Genomic DNA, 22848 nt, shown 5'->3' on the forward strand with positions numbered 1-22848 from the left:
ATTCAGATGTAAACAAGTTAATCTTATTGTTATCACGTTTTCATGCTATAACCAAATTCAGTAAAGTACCTTACAGTAGTGAGAAGCACACCTGTAATGCATAGTATCTGGACTACAAGACACAGCTAACTATCAAGTATGACAGATAACGTTATGTACATTTCTGTGTTTCCCAGTCTGGTCCTCAGCGACCCCCAGGCAGTCCACATTTTTGCTCCTTCACCGGGAGCTGGGAGGGAGCAAAAACATGGACTATCTAGGGGTGCCTGAGGACTGGGTTGGGAAACCTTGGTATACATAACAAAATTCAAATATGTATAGAATGGTATATACAAATGCACAAAAGTATTACTGAACCAAAAATAGACGTGGATTAAATCAAAGCTTTAATTCACCTTTTTGTCAAATACATTATGTACATGTGTACGTTTATATGTCTGTCTGTCTGTGTGCAATTTTATTTGTCTGGGGATTTTGAAATTGACTTAAGGTACCCTCACTACCAATGCTGGGTGGGTAAGTCAAAGCTTTGATGTAAGCCAAGTCACCGCTGGAAAGCAACCGTGGCTAAATGTCTCTCTACAAAACTGCGATCTCAATAACATGTCCCAAAGTATGTTTGTTAGTGTCATTCTGATTAAACACAGGCTATCCATGCTTGGAAGAGTCAGTAGACAGAATCAGGAGGGAAAAGTGTGGCTCAAAATTGGAGAGGAAATGTCCGATTGGTGGCCAAAATAACATTTCAGTTTTTTTTTTCCTCCAATCAAAGTTCGCAGTTATGGACAGTTTTAAAAGAGAAATAGAAATAGAAAGAAAAAGATAAAGGTCAGCTAGATGGGGCTAAACTTTACCATCAGCCTGATCCCGGCCAACAGTGCTATCATCTGCAAAACATCTTGTGCCTGAAATGTTACCATAGTCAAATATTGGCCCTTCCAGCAGGGTCACAATATCCATCCGATTAATCTTAGTCAGCACTGCAGTTAAGGCATCCGCTGAAAGAGGACAAACGGAAACCAACATTACACAACGGCAGTCATGATAAAAAAGCACGCTTGTATTTAAAATTTCAATTGGCATTTATATTATTGCAATCTTACTGTAGCTATGAGACGGAAGCAAAAAAGCTAAAAGATAAGAGCAACATTAAAGGGGGAGATGGATGTAGGATCTCAGGCAGACATACTGAATTTATCAATAATTACATATAAAGCTTATACAGGATATAAACTCAAACACATAAATGTACGAGGGCTCTGCATCTATGTAGCTAAATTCAGCTTACAAACAAGAATTATGCCTCATAATCTTCATCAAAGATACTTACTTGTAGCATTTTTACCATCTCTGCCAACCCATTTCTTTAAGAGCATGAAACTCTGTGCTGTTAACGAGTTGGGGTTCTCCACTCGAATGCGATTTATTTCATCAACAGAAAAGTCCATTTCCCTGGCCAGCTCTGCAACACATAAAAGGTGGATGAGTCGACCGTTCCAGAACACGCTCCCAGATCCCAGCAGTGCTTAGGCTTAGGGTTAGGCTTGAATGACCATAATCTCCACCATAAAATTGGATGAAACTTTGTGTAGCTATTTGTCAGATAGAGAAGAACATTCTCTAATTGAAATGGGAGACATATAATGCCTTATTACAAAGACTACCATAAAACTGGTAGTATTTGCGCACTCACAAACTATGTATGGATAGCTTGATCGCATTCTTGGGGGTGGGGGTGGATGCAGAAGGGAAAGGATAGATCTGACCAATCACAGGATGGCAGGACTAAAACAGCAAGTTTAGCACACTTAAATTTCCTTTTTTATTCATTTCCCTCTTGATTGTGTGTACCTCAGAGCTGTACGGAATTGCAGTATTCTTTATGGAAATGCAAGTGTATGTGTTTCCAGTCAGACCCTCTGAAGTGTTTGCTTCTTACCAGTCCAGCTCAGGCCCAGATGGTCAGCTACTATGGCCATCCGCAGGTCAGTCCGCTCACAGGGACTCTGAGGACCTTTGTGTAGAATATAACATGTTAATATCTTGTTGCTTAGTGAAAGAATGAATAAAGAAGAGACTGAACCCTTTTCTGGCCAAAAAATGTTGATCAATTTTATAAACTTCAGAAAATCAGCTTTCAACATCTAAAATTTCAGATCAAAGTGTAGCATCTATCTGAATTACAATGGCAAGAAAAGGGGCATCAGTCATTTCACTGAAGACAACAGATTGTTAACTAGTCACTGGGTCTGAGGTTAGATATGTGATCATGTATCCTAACAAACTATACAGGCAACTCCTGACATAAGAAGAATTTAACAAAAACAAAACGGAGAATACAAAAACAATAATCAATGTTTCCAATACTTCTAAATCTATAGAACTTGGTGTAGGAAAGATTGAATAAAAAAACGAAACATGCGGACGATCTGTGTTTTGCGCTAATGTGGCAATTCTGCGTAAATCAAAAACAATTCTGTCACTAGTTACAACAACACAGACTCAATTAGCCCTCCACAGAGGGCTATCTGGCTCTCTAGTGCACCAATCAGTCTAGCATGCGGCGGTCACGGACTACTACTCAAGAAGGTCGGAATCTGATAGGACAGTAACACAGAGATGACAATGACAGAATGACAGCTACAATTAAGTCACGCCACAGGCAAACACAACGGTTCATGCACTAAGATCAACAAGTTGAAAGTTTTACAAACTAGGCTTGATCTCCACGACGGGAGCCACGTGGGGCCCAGCAACCTGACTGCCTCCATTGTCACCAGTCCTCCTACTCCTCCTCCTTCTCTCACTGTTGGCCTGTTCAACCTTTGCCTTTACGGGCGCTGCCTCAGCGGACCTAGCAGACCTCGACGTAAAAGACGGTTGAGATGCTTCTGACAGTGAAGTGTTTCTTGACGTGCTGTCTTCATCCTCGGACAATTCTGACCGCTTCCGTTTCTCTTCGTCGGAAATGCGGTCCACCGGTTTTAATGCGTCCCTGCTAGCACCCTTAAAGCGATCAGCGGAGCGTTTGGAAACCTCGATCAAACGTCCCCTACCTGCCTTGCTAGCTGAACTGCTCTGGGAACTGGCCCTGTCTTTTACTGGGAGTCTGGAGAGTAACTGTCTTGATTTTCCTTTCTCTGACTTTCCTGATTGTGGCGTGCTTTTCACTAATAAAGCAGGATTTGAATCCTCTCTTTTGACTGCTTTTATAGGAATTCTAGATTTTGGCAGCAAAGCGGCACCATGATCTACTCTCTTCCTGGCCTCTGGTTTGTCTGCATGCTTCTGCAGCTTCTGCTTCCCCACCACGGTGTTTTGTGTACGTAACGATGCGCCGGGGGCCTTAATCGGCAGCCTGGACTTTGGCTGCTTTACTGCAGTTCGCTTGGCTTCATTCGTTTTTGCTTGTTCACATTTCACACTATTCTCTTCGACTTTCTCTGAATCTCCACAGAAAAAAGCATCTATCCTACTCACTTGCTGAAGTGTGGGTTCCGAAGATGACTGCAAATTAAATACTACACTGCCACACTCAATGTAGTTGGCCTGAATGTTAGAGGGCTCAAGATTATTGTTGTTATTAGAGTTGTCTGTTACAAACTGTTTTTGTCCTAATTGGCTTGAGGTGTCTTTCTTTCTGCCAGATGGACATTCTCTGTGCATTTCTAGACTTGTGTGTTCTAGAGTCTTTGAAGTCTCATCTTTAGAACCGGTCGATTCCATAATATCAGTATCTTTTTTCACAGTAATAGAAGCTGTGATTCCCATTTTAATAGGGATACGCAATTTAGAATCAACCTTGGAGGCCATTATTGTGCATGAAGACGTGTCCAAAATGTTGTCATCAGATGATGTGTCCAAAGAGTCAGTACCTTGAATGAGACTGCACATAGCTCTTTTCATGTCTGTGGGGGCCTCTACCGTAATCTCTACAACATTTTCCACTGGCTGTGGCTGTGTGATAACTACACCTGGTTTTTTGACCCCTTCCCCTCTGTCCCCTGACTTCCCTTCAGAGGAATGCTCACCAATCTGAAAAAATTGTAGTCTCTCTTCAACAAAATCCCGCTTGCTCATGTCAATTGCACCACTGCGAGTCATCTCAAACATCTTCCCTTCGTGGAAGGGGAAAGGGTTAGGCTCGCTAGTCGGTGTGCTTTCATCAGTTGGGGTTCTGGCAGGGGTTGTGTCTGGTGTTGTTGCTTGGGACCTGTCCTCTACAGCTAACCCAAAGGGTCTGGGCTCTTCATCTTTCATTCTAGCATCATAGACTTCATCATCCCCTCCTCTGCTGGACCAGGGATCAAAGTCCAAACCTTTGGTTGCAACAGTCTTGAAAGGGGTATTAAATTCCTCATCTAGTTTGTAGCTAAAGTAGGTATCAGGAAAACCTTCTTTGTCCTGATGTTTTCCTTCCAAACTGTAGTGCATCCCATCTTTTATTTTGTCTGACTTGTTATCACTCAGTTCATTTTTTTCTATTGTGTTGTTTCCATCTTCAGGTACTATTCTGTCCTCCTCCTGAATGACCTCAAGTTTTGTCTGGCTAAACGAACGATCACTTGGCTTCATCATACTCTCGGTTGCCCACATGTCTTTTCTGCCATCAAGGCACAAGCTTGCTGGTTTTGGGTCTTGCTCACTCAAACCATCATCCTCATCCTGAAATTCGTACCCATCAAGGGAATCAATTTCAGTAGCATCTGTGTCATGTGAAAACTCTGCAGTTGTTGCTATGGAGCACTCCGTTATTGATTGATCATTCCCATTTTGCTCAATCTCAAAATCATCTCCTTTTTCTGCACCATTAGCACTAGATTCCTTGTGGTTTCCATTTTTCTCATGCTTCTTGAGTTTGTAAGTCTTTTCCTCTTTATCCTCTGGAATTTTAAATGTGTATTGCTTGAAGTTAACAGGCTGAAAGACAGATTCATCATCACTGGATTCACTGTCATCCAATCCTGGAGGCACAGGAGATGGAGGCTGCACTCTGATGATTGGTTCAGTAAGAAGGTGTTTATCATGCTCTTCTTGGAGGTTAACTTCCATCATTTCAGTCTCAGCCTCTGATGATGGGCATGATCCTTTTCTATCAGGATCTGACTGATCTGAGTCTAGAGGTGGAGGTGGGGGAAACTCAATGTATGCAACTCTTTTATCTTTTGTTCTCTTTTCCACTTCCTGGTTTCCATTTGCATCCTCTATCACAGTGGACTTTGGCCTTTCTGGTGAAACTGTTTTGAATGTGAAGATTTTTCCCTGCCCCTCTTCTTCGGATTCTTCTGAAACCTCAGGGATTGGACTAGGTTTGCTTGGCACAAAACCTATAAATGAATCAGGGAGTTTTGTAAGGTCATAACTCACTTCCTCAGAGCTTGGGGTCTCAGGGGTCAATGGACTTTTCCCTGAACTGTCCAAAAAAGAGACTTGCTCCAGTGTGTCATCTTCAGGACTCCCTTGCGGGGAAGAAGGTTGTTTTTGTTTTACAGAATGAAGCGTTATCCGAGTTTCCTGAACAGAGCGACTTTCCTGACCAACAATCTTTTTGTAAGACCCTTGCTGTACACCTGTAGCGTCTTTCTCAGTTAGCTTGCCTGTTTGAATATTCACATAAACAGGCAAGTTTTTAATATCTTTGAAACGATCTGTATTGACAATGGGCGTCATTTTCTCTATGCACTCTATGGTACTGGGATCACTTTTGTCACTAGACAGGACACTTCGTACTAAGCTACTTTCTAATGAGTCTAGAGATTTCGTGGATGAAGTCTCTTCCTTCGATGTGCTTGCTTCTAAGCTATCCAGAGACCGATTCTTAGCTAAGGTTGGTATCTGTGACAGACTCCTTTCAGGAGTTTTAACTAATGACTCTGGTTTTAACTTTCTGTACTGATCATTTTCCGCACAGGAATTTGGTGTCCGCACAGGAATTTGGGAGTCTGGTTTTTTTTTTAGAGTCCTCGTGTGTGCATCCTCCTCAGTCACATGTTCTACATGACTGCTTTTTTTGGTTGAGGAACCTAGAATTAGCTCTGAATGTTGCCCTTTTTCTTTGTAAGAGACAAATTTTTGAATATCCCTGCCACTGTCCTCCTTTGGTGTCTCATGATCCAGAGTACGAGAAAATTTATCCTTTAAAACTTCTTTGTTCCCATTTCCTTGGCTCTCCCAGGATTTTCTTTCTTTATCCTCAGGTGTTTTGACTTTCTCACCTAACAAATGTTTTGGAGACGCAGTTTCTGGAATGCTTTTGTTTAATATCTTGTCACTTGGTTGTCTTTGTGCAACAGGAGGCCCTCTAGACTTGTCGGGACTTTGTCCTGTGGTGACCTTGCATTTCTCACTGTCTGGAGCCTTCTTGGGAGGCCCTACCTCATCTGTGCTATAATCAGATTTGGGGGTCTTTGCTCCAGTGTAAAACTGATATACAGGAAGCTTACTTTCCTGTAGTTTTTTCACTTGGGGCTTTGCTTGTCCCCACTGAGAAGCCTTTTCTTGTTTTTGAGCCTCTGATTCAAATTTTAGTCTTACAGAACTCACTTTGGATGACTTTGTCTGGAGAGGCTGGGAGACCTCTCCTGTTTTAGTCTGTGTCACACTATCTCCCTGTTTTGCTTTCTCATCATTAAATCGGGAAAGTACATGCCTTTCAGGGCTGTTGGGCAAGCTGGCGCATTTTCTGTCAGTGGAGCTGCCAAACAATTTTCCTACAGACGGCTCCCTTAGCCTGCCCTTACCCCACTCCTCACTGCTTCCTGCATTCTTATGTTGTGTTTTCTCAGGACTACTACAAGTAGAGCTAGGTCCAGATCGAGTTTCCCTGGGGTCTCGTTTCCGAGGTTTCTTCTCTGGAGACTGGAGTTCGTCGTTTAGCTTCTCCGTTTTGTCACGAAAAAACTGAGAGACCTCACTCAGTTTTTCCTCAGCCTCCTTTACAGTCCGATCTACTCTGTCTTCGTATATGAGCTTTTCTCTGCTCCTGTCAAATCTGTCGTCCGTGAATCGCATCCATACAGCATGTTTAGGACTACCAGGTTCTGTGCTGTAATGCAACACGGTCAGCTTGTCAAATGGCTCATCCTTATGGCCAATTTTACCTGATTTGTCTGATGCATCCTTTGATGACTTCATAATAAATTCCTTCCTTGGACCACTGGACATTTTCTCACTATAATAACCTCTGCCACCCTGCATCTCTGAGCTTAGCGTATGAGGCTGGTCAGAGTCCTCTGTGTCTGAGTGAGAGATATCTAGCTTCTCAGAAAGAAGCATTTTCTCTGCAAATCTGTAAGATTCTCCCCTTAATTCAGATAACTCGTCATCATGATACTCAACTGAGTGTTGACTCAGTAGCCTTAAGGTTTTATAGGAGTCATCAGTGATTAGTTGTGCAGAACTTGGACGACTATCCTCTTCCTGAGGCACAGGGGTATTAACTCTGGATGATTCCAAATAGGAGGGAAGTGATTCCTCAGCAGTAAGTTCCTCCTCTTCTTGCTGTCCCTCATCATCACCATATAGTCTATCTGGTAGTTCCTTTATTCCACGATCCCTATACATATACATGTCTTTATCTGGGTGCTTTTTAGTTTCGCGAATTATAACTTCAGTTGGTTCAGCTTTATTACCTTTTTCAATATGAACCTCAATTATTCTTTCAACTTTTGGTTTCGGTTTAATGTCTTTTTCAAGAAACCTTGGAGAGATTTCATTTCCTTTGGGAGTTTCACTACCAGTCCTGTGCTCAAACAAACCAGCCAATTCCTTGGAGGGATCTCGACCGGACTGGAAGGCTTTCATTATATCTCGAACTGACATTGTTTCTTCGAGTCTTTCAGAGGTAACTTCTTTGGTAGTTGGCTTGTGGTAAACCATTCGAGTTGTGGTTGTGATATGAGTTTCTTCTTTAACTCGCATAGCTTTGCTCACCATGGAATCCTCCTCTGTATTAACTTTCATCTGAAATGCCTTGACTTTGTCTTTTATAGATCCAACTTGCTCAGCCTCTAGACAGGCTGGTGATGTTATTGTCCCTGCATCTTCCATTATGGGTTCCTTTGCTTCCTCGGTTGGCTCATAACTTCTTATGACATGCACCACCTCTGTGCGTGTCTCTGTGATGACCGGTGGAATGGGCACATCTTGGAAGAGAGGTTTTGGACCTGTGCTCTCTGCACTTTGGGGGGCTGAAGGTGTCTTTTCACTTCTTGTTTCAAAGCCACTATCTGAGAGAGGACTCTTGTCCTGGTCATGCGAGTAGTCTTCTGGAGATTCTAAAATGGCATCGGTTGCAAATGCAGAATCTCCTAATTTGCATAGATCCTTCTCTGAAGGGGACGAGCGCATTCCCGATGGTGGCATTTTAAGCTTGTGATCTTGTAACGCCATGGCAGGTTTGAGAATACGTTTCTGTTTTTCCTCCCCCTCTTTCTTCACCTCATCATACCTATCCTTTACCTCTGAAATTTTAGAAAGAATGCTGGGATCAATGTCATTAGTCAAGTAGTCAACTACTCTTGTTAAACTGAAATCTGCATTGGTGATGCTGGGGACATTTTCTCTCTCAAAGACTGGAGAATATTTCCGAGCACTTCGCTGAGCTTCCTCAATCTCATCCTTTGAGAACTCCACCCAATCCTCCTCAGGCGAGTGACCTGCACTGGGGGTTTTCCCTTCACTAAGTGAATCTTTAGCTAGTATTTCACTAACTTTAACCAGATCTTCTTTGACTTTCTCGACAATGCTAAATGGCTCCTCGTCATCTATTTTCGGCTCCTTTGAAGTATCTGACTGGTAACTCTTTGCCGTTGCACCAGTTTCAGTTTGCAAGATGGCTGTCATTCTCAATAAGTCCTCCTTCATTTCTGCCACATCCTTAAGTATTTCTTGACTCGATGATAATGAGGACGAAGTAGCTGCTTTCATGGCAGCTGATGAAATGAACAGTGGAGATTTAACAGGTGACTGTGTCCTGGAAAAGGAAGACTGAGTATGTGCATCTGATGGCAGAAAGGACTGAGGAGCTGCTGTCGGTTTTTTTACAGGGATTCCATTGGAGACAGTCTTTAGTTGGGAATCTGGCACAACATTTACAAGAGAATACACTGGAACAGTCATTGTACTGGATGTTATGGAAGCGGCAGAAGATGCGGGAGATCTCAAAGTGCTGTAAATAGAACTTGAGGCAGGGGACCTCACAGACTGGTATGACAAGGATCCTGATGATCTTAGTGTGCCATAGCCTGATGCAGAGCGAGCGTTGAATGTCTTCTCTGCTTCATCCAAAACTGCGCTAACGCTGTTCGTTGCTGCATGTGTAGTTGCTTGTATTCTTTCTTGCAGACTACGAGCACCACTGGAGAAAAGCGCTGCTGTGGAAGAAGGATACTTAATAGGGGAGACAGATCCATTAAGTAGAGCAGTTTCCATGGAGCCAATTGTAGATTTCATTGCCTGTGATGTCACACTGGCATCTGCAGATGATTTAACTGATGATAAGCCAGATACTGTTTTTACAGGGGAAGATGTTGCAGGTGTTGCAGAGGCAATGACTGATTTGAATGGCAAACTAGATGAATACATGTTTATTGTGGACTTTGGAGATGCTGGTGGCGTCATTGAAATAGAAGACCTTTCCAGTAAAGACCCTGCAGTCCCAGAAGAAGTCCTTGAAGTCAATGATGGGGAAAGTCCTTTAATGGACCCAGAATCTAGCCCATTTTTACTTGCTGAAGACAATGGTGAAGAGGGTACCTGAACTTGATATTGGGGTTGGTGGGCTACAGTCTTTATTGGAGAGGAAATAGTTCTGTAATAGTTTTGTCTGATGGGAGAAGCGATATCACTGACTGACTTGACTGAGGATGTAGTTGAGGCTCCTATGGTGGACTTGATTGGTGAAGCAGAGGTGATTGACCACACCGACTTTAGTGGCGAAGCAGATGGCGTGTTGGACGGCGAACTGGAGAGGGAACCCAATCCAGATTTTGCTTGGCCAGGGACGGTAATAGGAGCAGCCGACCATGCCTGGTAAGATCTTGTTGAAAAGACAGGTTTGTGAGCGTAACCAGGAGGCAGTGTTCTTGTTGTACTTCGTTCAACTGTTTCTTAAATAAGTAAATCAAAATCCAACATAAAATCAACAAAAAATTGTTGAAAACAGAGAGACCAGAGAAAAAAAAATTGGTCAGTGAGTCTTGTATTAGCAAAGGAGGAAGAACAGTACATTCATGGGGGTTTGAAATGGGAAATGTAATAAAATGGAACCAAAAAAAGATGGTCGTCCTTTATGATCCATGGCACCAACCACAATACGCAATGATGGAGGAACACGGCCAATAAAGCACATACAGCAACACAACGCCAAAGACAGCGATAAAATAAAGAGAACAATGGCGAGACAAACACGGAGAAATCAGATTAACAAAAAGCTTAACTCTTTTGACTTTCGATGTGCTACATTCCTCTGTCTATCACTCTTTTCTGAAGTGCCTTTTATCTGTTTGGTCTGAAGGTCCATTTTGTTGTTTTTCTTTTCTTTTCATCAATTTTGGGGTTCCGACAAAACAGAAGTATAGACTACAAAAGGCCCTATTTACCTGTTTTAAAGCAAAAATATACCGAAGGAAAACAACGGTTCACAGACCAAATGATAGATCCATTCGAATTATGCACGTCATGCATGTCAGACTCAGTATCCTTTGGAGACAGGCATCTGAAGTGCAAAATGTGAAGCGCCTACAAGAAAGTCGACCTTCGACCTTTCATGCATTCCGATTAAAGAACGAAACCAAACGCTGCACAATCACAAAGCCAATAAGAGCAGGAGGATTTCCGGAAAACATAATGGAGAACGCAAATTAAAAAAAAAAAAAAAACTCATTGTGTTCTCACATTAGTCAAATCAGAGTGAAACGATATGGATCTTGCAATTCAAGTTGTTCCATTGCACAAATGGGTTAAAACAGAAAAAGTTAACAAGGGAAATGATACTTCACAATGTGGGCAAGCACAGCACAGCAACTCAAAAGTCACAATAACCCATGCAAGTACACCATGTCAAAAACAAGCATGTGGAGTTACAAGTTATGTATGGTAGGAGTACGTCAAAATCACAAATATATTTTTATATATAATCTGTAATGTATATTATATGGAGTGATACATATCAGGTTTAACGTCCAGGTAGTATGTTTTTTTTTATTAATAGAAGTTAGTGAAGATGTCACACTCACTCATCGCAGGCTCAGTCAGATAGCTGTAGCGCTTACGTAAGGCTAGAGATGCAAAGGTTTGACGTCGGTCTGGTTTTTCAGTCTGCAACAAACAAAAAAAAAAAAACGTCTATCAATCCCCTAAGAAGAACCCCTATTTAAAATGCTATGCTCCTGTGAGAATATCTGTGGTCTGTTTCAGTTCTGATCGAAAGTCCTGGAAGTAAAGCTACTGTTTCTGTAGCGTGGGTGTCGATTTTAGCATCAGGCAAGGTTTATTGTCGACCCCATGTTCGGGATTTTCTGCAAATGAGCTATGCGAGAGGTGTCATTACCGTCTAATGATCTATCCACTACGTAATTTGAATGATAGAAAGGGGTAAGTTCTTGTTTGTAAGGTGGTCTTATTTGCCCATACAGGTGTACACAATACAGGACAGGATCTGTAGTAAACTCTGGGAATACAATTTGTGTCCAGAAATGTTTGGCAGGTCCTATTTATGTCTTGATTTTATGGTTAAGCATGAGAGATCAGACCTAAAATGTCAATTTAAAAAGATTATGCTGTAAAGACATAAAGAAAATATTCTAGAATTAACATTGAACATGCAAATTCTATAAACGATTACAAAGTTGAATCAAACTTTATAATTTTCATCATAATATGAAACATAATATGATACTTCAGTTGAAAACACTGAACTCCTTTTTACGCATTCATCCTATCAACAAGCTGAGCACAAGCATGATTTTTATTGAAACGGACGTTTATGTCATTTGGTGTCACTGTTTTGCAATTTAGCAAGTTTTACGAGAAAACTGGGTGTTTTCTCTCAAAGCAAAGCATTAGTAATGCAGAAATAAAGCAAAAAAAATAAAAGACAACAAAGCGTAGGGGAACGTTGTTAATGCCTGCCTTGGGAGAATTTAATACACAAGGCCTAGGGAGTTAGTCAATTTATTAACGTCAGCTTTTGATCGTACGGCTTTTTTAAAGCAAGGTATAATGGAGAGAACCAGAATGTACTACCTCGGTCTACAACAACGGCACATCACATGACTGTGATGAAGTTTACATATATTACCTCTTCATCTGGATCTGACTCCATTTCCTTTAGGATCCCAAGATGCATTGCAGAAACAGGGAATAATACAATGGACAGCAGGGGAAAGAAACATCGTGATGTGAAAAGGGTGATTGAGAGCGCACAACATAAGCCAAAGAAGCCATCACGGAAGCCAGCGGAAGACAAGGAAACGGCAACGCGAACTGCGGAATGGCACAGAGAGAAAAAAAAAATAACCAAACAGGCCATCACAAAGCATTAGAAGCCTGTGCACCTTCAGCCAAAGCGGGGGGGCACAAACCAAAAGGTCTGATTCGAAAAGGAAACGGCAAGGACACGACTAGAAAGAAGCTCAAAACAGATAAAAGACACAATATGGCAAATCTCAGCCAAACTGAACCCTTTTCACTGTGGTTGCTGCTCTGTCTCCTTTGTAAATGAAGATGGCATGACATGACGGAGAGTGAGCCAGTCTAGCACCAGCTTACCTTCTTGTGAGCGGGCAGCGTGATGTTTAAGTTACAGACGGCAGTCTGCGGAAGACCTTTAGTCGACTTTGACTCTTTGAGGAACGACAGCCGCCCGCAAGGTTCTTGACTATTATCTCTGACCTGCAAAGTAAAAAAAAAATATATTTTTTTTTACTGTGTCCTAAGCTGACTGCAAAGGAGTGCAAGCTTGCCAGTTGATTTAAGCTGGCATATGCTAAGACGGTCTTACATCCCCTCATATTTTTCTTATCCTGGAAAAAAAAAAACAATCAACCCAAAACAGGAATGCTTTAGATTTTTACGACTCCTTTCTGATCTCCACTGGGTTGAATTACGAGGGAACCTCTGATCCAATTTGGTGTGACAGAAATAGGGGTTTTTATTCAAACAAAGGTATAATGTGCCTGACAACTACACACGTGAAAATCTACGCTAAACCAGAGACTTCCTGGCACTGAAGTGACGGCTAGGCCAGAGTGTAAAAGGCTATAGTGTTACCTTTACGCTAAAAGGCAGCCTGTTTTCCTTGAATGCGTAAAAATTCAAGACCAGTTGCTGTCCCGCTTTTGTCAAAGGGGTCAAGTTACCATAGCAGTCCACGAAAATTGGCTTTCCCTCCAAGACCTGCAAAACAACAGCATGTCCACTGAATTAAAATACTACAAACAGCAGGCTTTGATCAACCAACATGTAAACACAAGAGACATTTTTACTGAAAGAAAAAAAAATTCAATCGTTCACGTTTTAGCAAAGAGTGTGTATGAAAATAGACTAGCTACACTATCCTTACAAGTATGTATTCCTAATAAAAACATGCATATACAGTATTTGTTTGTTTTTAATTCTTTGTTTGGGTTGGTTGTTATTTACTTTTGCAATGTTGACGTAAAATGTAACCTTGGGCGAGCATTTCTGGTCGACGTTATCTTGTCATGTTATTTACATGAGAAGCAAAAGTCTACGAAGACTACGTTTCGAGGAACATGCAAACGGACCTCAATGTCTTTGCTTCTGGCCACTTCTTCAAAGTTCTCCTGCTGCTCCAGAGTCTTGTCCACTTTGTCGTCGGTCATACAGAAGCACCGCAAGCTGGATTCAACAGGATCCGTCATTTTGGCAAACACCACAAACTTGGCCATGTACGGAACGCAGATCAGCTCCCTGTAGAGCTGCGAGGCCAAGCCCACAGTCTCTGGAATCTGGTGGCAGTCGGCGAGCCAGAACCTGAAAATGGATCACAGCATTTCAGTCAGAGGGCCATTAGGTGTGTATGAACTGAAAACCAAACCCAAAGTCAAATTCTGCAAGAACATGCAGATGACAAAATATCTTACGCTTAAATGACTCTGATATGTCTTTTCAATACATGCTTGAGGGCTTAGCTGTGAATAAATATCGACCTCAATACAAATCGATCCAGGTGAGCTTCATAAGGAAGAATTTACAAGAGGGAATCTACCCTCATTTGTGATTCCAGTGAAAGCAGACAAATCACCTAGAGCAGTATGTTGTTGGCGTGCCTTACCTAGCAGACACGTTGGTGGTGAACGACACACAGTCATTTACAAAGGTGAGTGGGGTGGTTCCTGTGATGTCTTCCCACTGCGCTGGAGAAGTGCCTCCTGCAATTGTACCATTTAAGCAATGCACAATTAAGTGGGCCATAGTGCAAGTTTTCAAGTATTGCCCTTATTGACACATCTTGCTCTATAGCAGATTAAGAATCTGAAAGCATTCCAAAGAGGAACCACACAAAACATATAAGAAATCTTTATTTAACCCTACAGGGTTACAATTAAGGGCAACACTTTACTTAAAGCACTCATGAATAGTGCATTATACTGTAGATACCTTCATAATACATTATAATGCATTCCTAAAGTATTATAAACACAGCTATAACTATTTATAAAAAAAGGCATTATAGCCATGTTTATTATGCATTATAAATTATCTATGAAGCTCTAATCTACAATGCATTATAAATACCTTACTGGCCATTATAATGCACTATGAAGGTATCTATAGTGCATTATAGATGAGAGCTTCATAGAGCATTCATAATGCATAATAAAGAAGGCTAGAATGAGTTATGCCTTTTTATGAATAGATATAGCCGTGATTATAAAACTTTATGAATGCATTACAATGCATTATGAAGGTATCTATAATGGATTATGATGACTGGTTTAAGTAAAGTGTTATCAAATTAAGATTAAGATTGACTATTGATCCCAGTTTGGAGATCATGGAAACCAGTGATTTTCACATACCTGTTATGCTGCACAGGAGTCTCAGACAGGGGGTCGTGTCTCCCTTGTAACCATTGGTCACCCCTTCCCCGGAAAGGGGCGGGACGGGGATCGTCATGGTGATGGGCTTGTGGAACTTCCTCCTCCGGGGCTCCACAGTCACGATGGGGCTGAAGGTTGCCCTATTCCCCAAGATCTTCTTGACAGTTTCATCTGGGACAGGCTGAGCCTGAGGGGTGAGGGGGGTAGAGAGCAGGGGGGAGCAGTTCGTTTAAACCATTAAAAAGGAAAACAATTATTATAGTTAGTTTAAAGGTATACTCAGAAATGATAGGCACTCTTTATCAGGGCAATTCTAGATTTTTTTTTTTTTTTTTGGGGGGGCATACAGAGGGGCCAACCTTATAAGCCAGTGATATGTTTTGAATTGGTGAGTGACAGGGGAGGGGGCCAATCAGCTGTTAGCTAGAGTCAGAGCCCCTATGACCCCTCCCCTGTACACACACCTGCTCTTTATTGATTTGCACTTAAAGCAAAAAAAAAGCCATTTTTTACTAAAGGAGGATTACAAATCAACATTGATAATGTACATCTCTCAGTGTTGCTTTCTTGGACACCTAGTTTTTTATTTGCTAACCCCCCAGGCCTAAAACCTATTTCATATTTGCTAATGCGGATAACTGCTTGCTTGGTAGCATGTGGTTTCACTGCGTATGTCAGTGTTACCAGGACACGCACCTGTAGGCCGACTCTAATCTTCTTTGTCAACGCCCCTTCCGGGAAGGAAGCCTGGACCAGAGGCACAGTCATGCTGGACAGAACCCCCCCTTCGGGACCCATCTGGTTGCTCTCCTGCTTGATCCGAGACACGACCGCAAAGTACTGCGGGAAATCCTTGGTCATGATCCGGCAAATGCGTTTCTTCTCAAGCTCGTCTGGGCTGTCCAGTTCTGCAAGAAGTGAACGAGCTCAACTCTCGGATGCTTTTCGACCACAAAGCTGTATCTTTATATAAAGGAGGCAACGCATAGCATCAGCGGTGGAATTTTTGCTATAGCCAACTGGGCAAGTTCAGTAAAAGAACAATGTAATCCGACATGGGGATCTTCAGCCTGTCCGTACACAAATGACCGTGTCAAGCTCGTCTCTGAGTGGCAAAATGTTTCGATTGAGGAATCAGCTCTATAAGCTACATTTTAGTGAGAGTGATTTGTTGTCACTGTTGACACACCATGGCATACAGTGCACAACAATGAAAAACGTCCATTTAACCCATATGTGTCATCATGACATAGCAGGGGGCAGCTAATTCAGCGCCCGGGGAGCAGAGCTTGGGGGTGGCACCTTGCTCAGGGTACCTCAGTGGTACTTTGCTGGTCGGGGATTTGAACCAGCAACCTTTCGATTATAAGTGCACTTGCCTACGCATACTTGCTCTTCGTCTAAATTACTCACATCAGGCAAGTGGGCGGGCCTACGTTCCAGCTCTGTTTACAGTCAACCACAAATACATGATAGGAACATGTTGCCGTGGTCTGTTCTGCCCAGCTGAAAGGTTCACCACAAAGTGGTTGAGGTTAGGGAAAGTACTCAGTGTATTATTCACTAGACAATGATCATTTGGCAAATGAGGAAATTCTCATATCTCCTGAAAACATCAAGGAAACCATTAGCTAGCTTGATAGTGTTGAGGTGTGACCCTCCAGAGCCGGAAGAGCCTCCCTAACAATAGGGCAACCACTCTGTGAGGACTGGGCTACCCACCCTCATCCATCCCACCGAGGAGCTCGTTGAGGTCCTCGCTTTTGCTGTCGTACTGGTGCTCCTTCCACGTGTCTCCGTTCTCGCTCCGCAGCACGATCAGCTCCCGCTCGTTCCCACGCATGGAGCCGAAATGGGGGATTTCCACTATCACTGGGCTGGAAGGAACACGGAATGTCAACAGAGGGTTCCACGGAGGCACTGTGCCGTGCTGATGCGGGCCGGCCAGAAGGCAGGGGTTAAAGGTCAGAGGTCAACAGGTCAAGTCACCTGATTCCTTTGTACTTTTAGTTTCTAATATGGGCGACAATGAAAAACAAGTACAAGTTGAAGACGTGTGAATTAACTCACAGTCCTTCCATTTCAGCCTAAACATTAAAGTGCGAAACACTGCAAACGACAGACAGACACGACATTTACAGCGGGCACTGGATTAAACACCAGGAAAGCTGCACAATCCTCCTAGTGCAAGACCTTCTTCTGTTGTCAATTCAAGAGTTTTCATTAATAATCCTGTCTAGGCAACAGAGTTAGTCAAGAGTAAAAAATAATTTATTCTTTAAAAATTACTTGCAGGGAGCACAAATTAGATTTATTCAATGAAATGCAGTGATTTTGTCAAATATTTTTTTTTGTACTTTAATATCTACTAACAGTTCTGCATTCTTGTAATAATTACAATAATATTTAATGATTATTACCTTTAATGACTGCTACAAACAGTATTGCCTTCACTGTATAATTACTTGTAAGTCAAGATGAAATACAGCTTATGGATAATCAGAGTATGTGCAGAAATAGTGGCTATTTGGGATTTTACAGAGTTTTGCGGATGAATTTGGTGACCCTTGACCTTATAAATGTTTCCGAAAAAAATACCTGTAAATCTTGCCACACCGTAAAACTGCATTGTGAGTACGAAAGCTAATCTCTCTAAATGTAAGTTGAGAGGCCTTTACCAACCAGTTTTCACTGGGACTCTGCAGCTTTTAAACAGAATCACATAGACAGTATCTTTGTTTTCCTACGCAGGTTGCTAAGAGAACATTCCAGTAAATTCCATGACACTGCCTTACAAGTCATCATGACGGTAAGGCAGGTCAGTGTAAATCACCCTCGATGGCATCTAATTGAATACTAGAATTCTGGAATCCCTAAATTGAGTTGATCTTTTAAAAATACATTTCATATGTATAAAAATTTTATTTAGCAATAGATACTGAAGATCAACGGCTAAAGAAAATATATCGTAAAGAAAATTTGGTCTTTTAGCATGTTTCACAAACATAATGCATAATGCAATCTGTGTAGTAACAGAATTGATACTGCCTACATTAAGTATAGACATCATTTTACAGTGTGTGCATGATGCTTTAAGTAAAACAAAATAACAATGTTTAGAGAAGGTACCAGAGAAATATGCATAGGCAAAGAACTTCTCAGAATAGTTTTAAATGGTAAGTTAAACACCCACTTAACGTTTTATTACATAATATATTAAAGCTGATTCAAAGATGAAATATTTGAAAAAGATCTCCACAAATATAAAGTTATTGCTGAGGATATAGCTTTACATGGAAGTGGCAATAGTTTTAAGTTGGCATCACGTGGAAGTGGCTCCCACTATTTCCCAGCATTCCCTGGGGCAGTCAGCAGAGATACCTTCTCCGTGATCCGTGCAAATGGCACATCTTCCGCACTGGCAAACGCGCGCGGTGCCACAGTGGGAGATCGTATTTGACGACATGGAGAGACGAAGGCCAGCCAGTGTGGCAGGATGCTGGGGCTTCTCATGCGTTACAAGCACGGCGGTGTTAGCACAAACTTGGGGGGGGGGGGGCGGGGGATGGGGGGCAAGAGAGGGGAGGAGAGTCCAGCCAAAATGATCTGCTTTCAGAGATGCCACCCTCAACTGAAAACATCGGCAAGACAGGTAGAAGTATGGGAATGACCAAAAAGAAATGAAACTAAACCGAAATCATAACAACAACAGTCGTCATACTCGCAGGAGTTCGCTCGTGTCGTTCGAGTCTGGCCTACATATATTCTCCTACCCAATAAATTTTGTTCCTCGGGGCCCGAGCTGCAGGATTCGGCTAACCGTGCTCTCGCCCACGTTAAGAGGGGGCAGACTGCTGGGGAGGTGCAGTTTACTGAGTAACATCCATGCAGCGGGAAGAAAAACAAAGAAGGGGAACATGAAGAAGAGAGCGTCATTCCCGCAGGTAGCTGTCCGGGCCACAGAGCAAAACCAAAGCCTCAGCATACTGCAGGAAGGCGCCCTACGGTCCCACAAACGCCGCATCAGTACCGAATCGCTCACCTCCACACAGGTCAGATGTTTGGATGATAAAGAACTGTGCCAGCGAATGGGCACCAAAGGGGAAGTCCACCACAGTCCGATCATGTCTGCCGCGGTCAGATCCCGCAATAAAAATCCATTATAACTTGACACGATGACCCAAGTACCACAAAATCCGGCAGATTAGACATGAGCCTCAATCTCATGGTTTCACGTCAACCAGACAAACTCCCACATTCCATGGCTTTCACAAAGTTGGTTGGTTATTGGTTTTTTTAGGAGAATCTCCATATACATTCAAGTTTTTACGGAACGGAGGCATCCAAATTTTGGCCAATAGTCAACGCCACTTCTCGAACAACATTGTGAACTGTATAGATGTATGACATATCTACATTGACCTTATCTGTGAGTATGCTTTACCTTACAGCAAAATTAAAGACTGAAAATAAAAAGAGGTAGGATTAACATAAATATGACATTATGGGAATGTAGATTTATGCACCAAAAAAACAAGACATTTAGGAATATGTGTTGGTACCAAAAAATGCTGACATTTTTCAACAAGCACGAACAGAGAATTGTCAAAGAACCCAATTTGCTCATCGAGGTGTGTGTAACTGAGTCCGTTTTGGATGCTTATGAATTTGTTTGGGGATGGAGGGGGGGAATTAAGCCTTTATATTAGTTCTGGGTGGAATTCCCCTTTAATTTAAAGCAGGTTCACAGTCTGCTCACACAAACCGATGGACTTACGCTACTGGTGTGAGATGACGATGGAGGAACATCTCCTACATACGGCCTCCTCACAGTAGGGGAATGAAGTGAAAGTGAAAGTAAAAAAGAAGGAATACAGAGGCTGCAGGAAGCACTTACCCCAGGAAATGGGCTCCCGCCGGGCCGACCTCCACCAGCCGGCTAGCCAGGCCCTCTCCTTCCACCATGGGCGGGGGGCAGGCCAGCTTGTGTCTCTTCACTAGACGGCAGGTGATGCGCGTGGGCGCCGTGCACTTGCGCGGGGGAATGATGATGCGCATGCCGTTGTGCCGGCTGCCCCTCATGGAGCCCCCGCGGGCATCCACCATGAAGCTGACCAGAAACCTGAGCGGGGGATGGGAGGGGGGGGGGGACGACACATAGAGCTGTGAGGAGTGGGGCTAACGGAGCACGTGGTCCAATGACATCAGTGAGGATGACACCAGTGAGTTTTCCCATGCGGTGACCAAAAACCCACACATGTAACTCTAAGAGGAGGAAAGGATAGTATGAGAAAGGGTTGGTGCTCTGACTCTTTTTCCCTGGCAGATATTCCCCACGATCCGAGCCTTAGGCTCAAGAGACCTTTCATTATTCAGATGGTAATTGGAACTATTTAACTAATTAAATACAGCATACAGGCAAGTTAACTGTCTTAATTCAAAGGAATCAAATTGAATCCCAAGATTTTGGTTCAATAAGGAATACTGCCAGGGAAAAGCGCTCAGCGTAAGTATCAGACAGTCCTCCGGTACAGACGGAATGTGCCTTAACACAAACGGGATGCTGTCGTTCAATGTTCAGGGCTGCCGCTTTCGGGAGCGATGCGAGCCCTGCTCATCCGTTCGCGGTAAAGATTCAGGCCGGTCCTGAGTGGGGTTAATGATCACAAAACCACGTGGCCAAAGTGTGCTGTGGTCCTGGCCGGTGAACCAGGACTGGCGAATTCAAAGCAGACCTTGTGTAAGTAATATATGCAGCGACGCACATCTCGCCCACATAGCCATCTCTGTTTAACGTCAAGCACAGCATGTGACAAACCACAGGGGGAACGTCAGTGGTGTTCGTTAACGGGCGCCGATGTGGCTAGTTTCTGCCGCGCCCTTAGATCCTTTAGTGTTTCCCAACCCGGTCCCCAAGGACCCACAGACGGTCCATGTTTTTGCACCCTGCCAGCTACCTGGAAAACAGTCCACATTTTTGCTCCCCCACAGCTACCTGACAGACAGTTGAGACCTGTCTGCGGGTCCCCAAGCACCGAATTGGGAAACATTGCCTTAGATGTTCGAAACTCTGGTACGTTTCAGAGAAGACTATAGGTGTCAGACGGAGCTACGCAACCGATGGGTAGTTAATCTAGGTGGGGCACGGAACTGCACAGATGAAGCAAACACAGAAAAGGAAGAGGAACTGAGATCACAGGACACATTTATCACCTGGAGTCATACTGGGGTAGTGGAGAAGGAAAGCTGCAAAATAAAATGAAAGAATGTAGGGAAAGGCAAAAATATCCAAGAGATCTATTAAACGCCACACTCAACACTGTTAAATCCACCGTGTTCGTTCTGAGGGACACTGGAAGCGAGTTATAGAGAGGAAGAACAAGAGAAAACAACAGGAATGTGCCACAGGGTACTGCGGGAAGAAAAAAGAAGGAGAAAAAAAGATACCAGATTCAAAATATCAGAACTACGCAGCATAAGAACTCAACATACATGTTTAAAGTACATTAATATTCACAAGGCAGCAAGACAGAACACAATTCTGCAAAAATGAACAAGACAAATTATAGTTCAACTGCATTCAAGAGAGAAAGCACTACAGTATGGAGACTCTTGTGCTTCAGAGTCTAATTGGACGGGGGTAGTTGTGAGATCCCGGTGGTCTTTGCTCGATCGAGCGTGGGCTGCACGCTGCTCCTATGCACCATCACTCACCCCGAGTGGATGGGGCTGGAGACCAGGTGCACATTGTCCAGGGCGTCCGCGGCCCAGCTGTACCTCCTCAGGGAGTCTGAGTCGCATTCCCTGGTTGCCGCCAGGTGCTGGGAAAACGAGGTCACGGTCAGCGCAATACATGTATAGCTCCCCCCCACCCCCCCCCTTCACAAAATCCATCACCCCGCAAGCACGCTATGCCGTCTCTCCGCAAGAGCAAATCAACACCCAAAGGCATCATGGGAGCATTTCCGGCATCCAGGACCCAACCACAAACTTGCAATTGATGGCAGTGGGCAAAGCTTAAGAACAAAGCAAGATTTCCCTCCGAAAACAAAACAAAACAAACAATAATAAAGTAACAAAATAATACAATCATAGGCGTGTAAGTAGAAATTAAAGTCCAGTAGCTTAAAGCAGCCAGATATCTCTTGGGGAAGATGAGGTTCCGTTTAATAAGTCACCACCTGCTTCTGTAATGGCTGGAGAGGGAACTGCTTGGGGATAAATGCAAAAAAAAACCCAGAAAATATAGCAGAAAGCAGTAACTGCATCTTAACCACTGAATGGAAAAGCAAAGAAGCGATGCCTTGCGTGTTTAACGTGTCTTGTACCTTATTCTGGGTCTCAACGACAACAGAATGGTCTTTACAGTCACTCTGAAATGATTGAAGGAAAAACATAAATATTTCATTACACAAGAAAATATTTTCTAACGGCAGCAATGATTCAGGTTATCTTTCATTTTAACTGTCTCCAAGACACACTGAAGCAACACTTCTCTAAAAATAAATGACTTCCTTTCACACAAAAAAACCAAAAACATATCAGCCTATGGTCATAAATTACTTCCAGACAGTCTATAATATTAATGTGCAGTCAACAGGAAGTATTTTAGATCAGCTCAGACTCCAAAAATAATTCCCTGGTAAACAGTCTGCATTCAGTCTGAAATCCAAAACTGTGTTTTGGAAAAAATTAGCTTTCTGAATTTGTGGAACACTCATCAAGGGTCATTAAACTCCCATCTACAGGCAAATATAGCCTCTCATAATAGTCCCTCATA

General features: G+C 42.9%; 1 protein-coding gene across 50 annotated transcripts in view; it reads right to left on the minus strand.

Moving 5' to 3' along the window:
* The window catches only part of ank3b (ankyrin 3b), a 137992-nt gene that overhangs the window by 6933 nt on the left and 108211 nt on the right, over nucleotides 1-22848 (minus strand). For 23 of the 50 annotated variants that reach the window (XM_072703602.1, XM_072703597.1, XM_072703619.1 and 20 more), the window contains 17 exons: nucleotides 22397-22441; nucleotides 21783-21889; nucleotides 21282-21314; nucleotides 19966-20190; nucleotides 16791-16945; nucleotides 15765-15976; nucleotides 15048-15255; nucleotides 14300-14396; nucleotides 13770-13998; nucleotides 13273-13398; nucleotides 12772-12894; nucleotides 12302-12328; nucleotides 11238-11319; nucleotides 2715-10109; nucleotides 1940-2014; nucleotides 1331-1462; nucleotides 855-998 (listed from right to left, as the gene is read on the minus strand). In XM_072703602.1, coding sequence (XP_072559703.1) covers nucleotides 855-998; nucleotides 1331-1462; nucleotides 1940-2014; nucleotides 2715-10109; nucleotides 11238-11319; nucleotides 12302-12328; nucleotides 12772-12894; nucleotides 13273-13398; nucleotides 13770-13998; nucleotides 14300-14396; nucleotides 15048-15255; nucleotides 15765-15976; nucleotides 16791-16945; nucleotides 19966-20190; nucleotides 21282-21314; nucleotides 21783-21889; nucleotides 22397-22441 — 9415 coding nt within the window. The remainder of the gene's footprint in view (nucleotides 1-854; nucleotides 999-1330; nucleotides 1463-1939; nucleotides 2015-2714; nucleotides 10110-11237; nucleotides 11320-12301; nucleotides 12329-12771; nucleotides 12895-13272; nucleotides 13399-13769; nucleotides 13999-14299; nucleotides 14397-15047; nucleotides 15256-15764; nucleotides 15977-16790; nucleotides 16946-19965; nucleotides 20191-21281; nucleotides 21315-21782; nucleotides 21890-22396; nucleotides 22442-22848) is intronic. The other 27 variants (XM_072703632.1, XM_072703633.1, XM_072703634.1 and 24 more) reach the window with 17 other exon arrangements.

This window comes from Paramormyrops kingsleyae, chromosome 20 (genome assembly GCF_048594095.1).
Source record: "Paramormyrops kingsleyae isolate MSU_618 chromosome 20, PKINGS_0.4, whole genome shotgun sequence".
Taxonomy (NCBI): domain Eukaryota; kingdom Metazoa; phylum Chordata; class Actinopteri; order Osteoglossiformes; family Mormyridae; genus Paramormyrops; species Paramormyrops kingsleyae.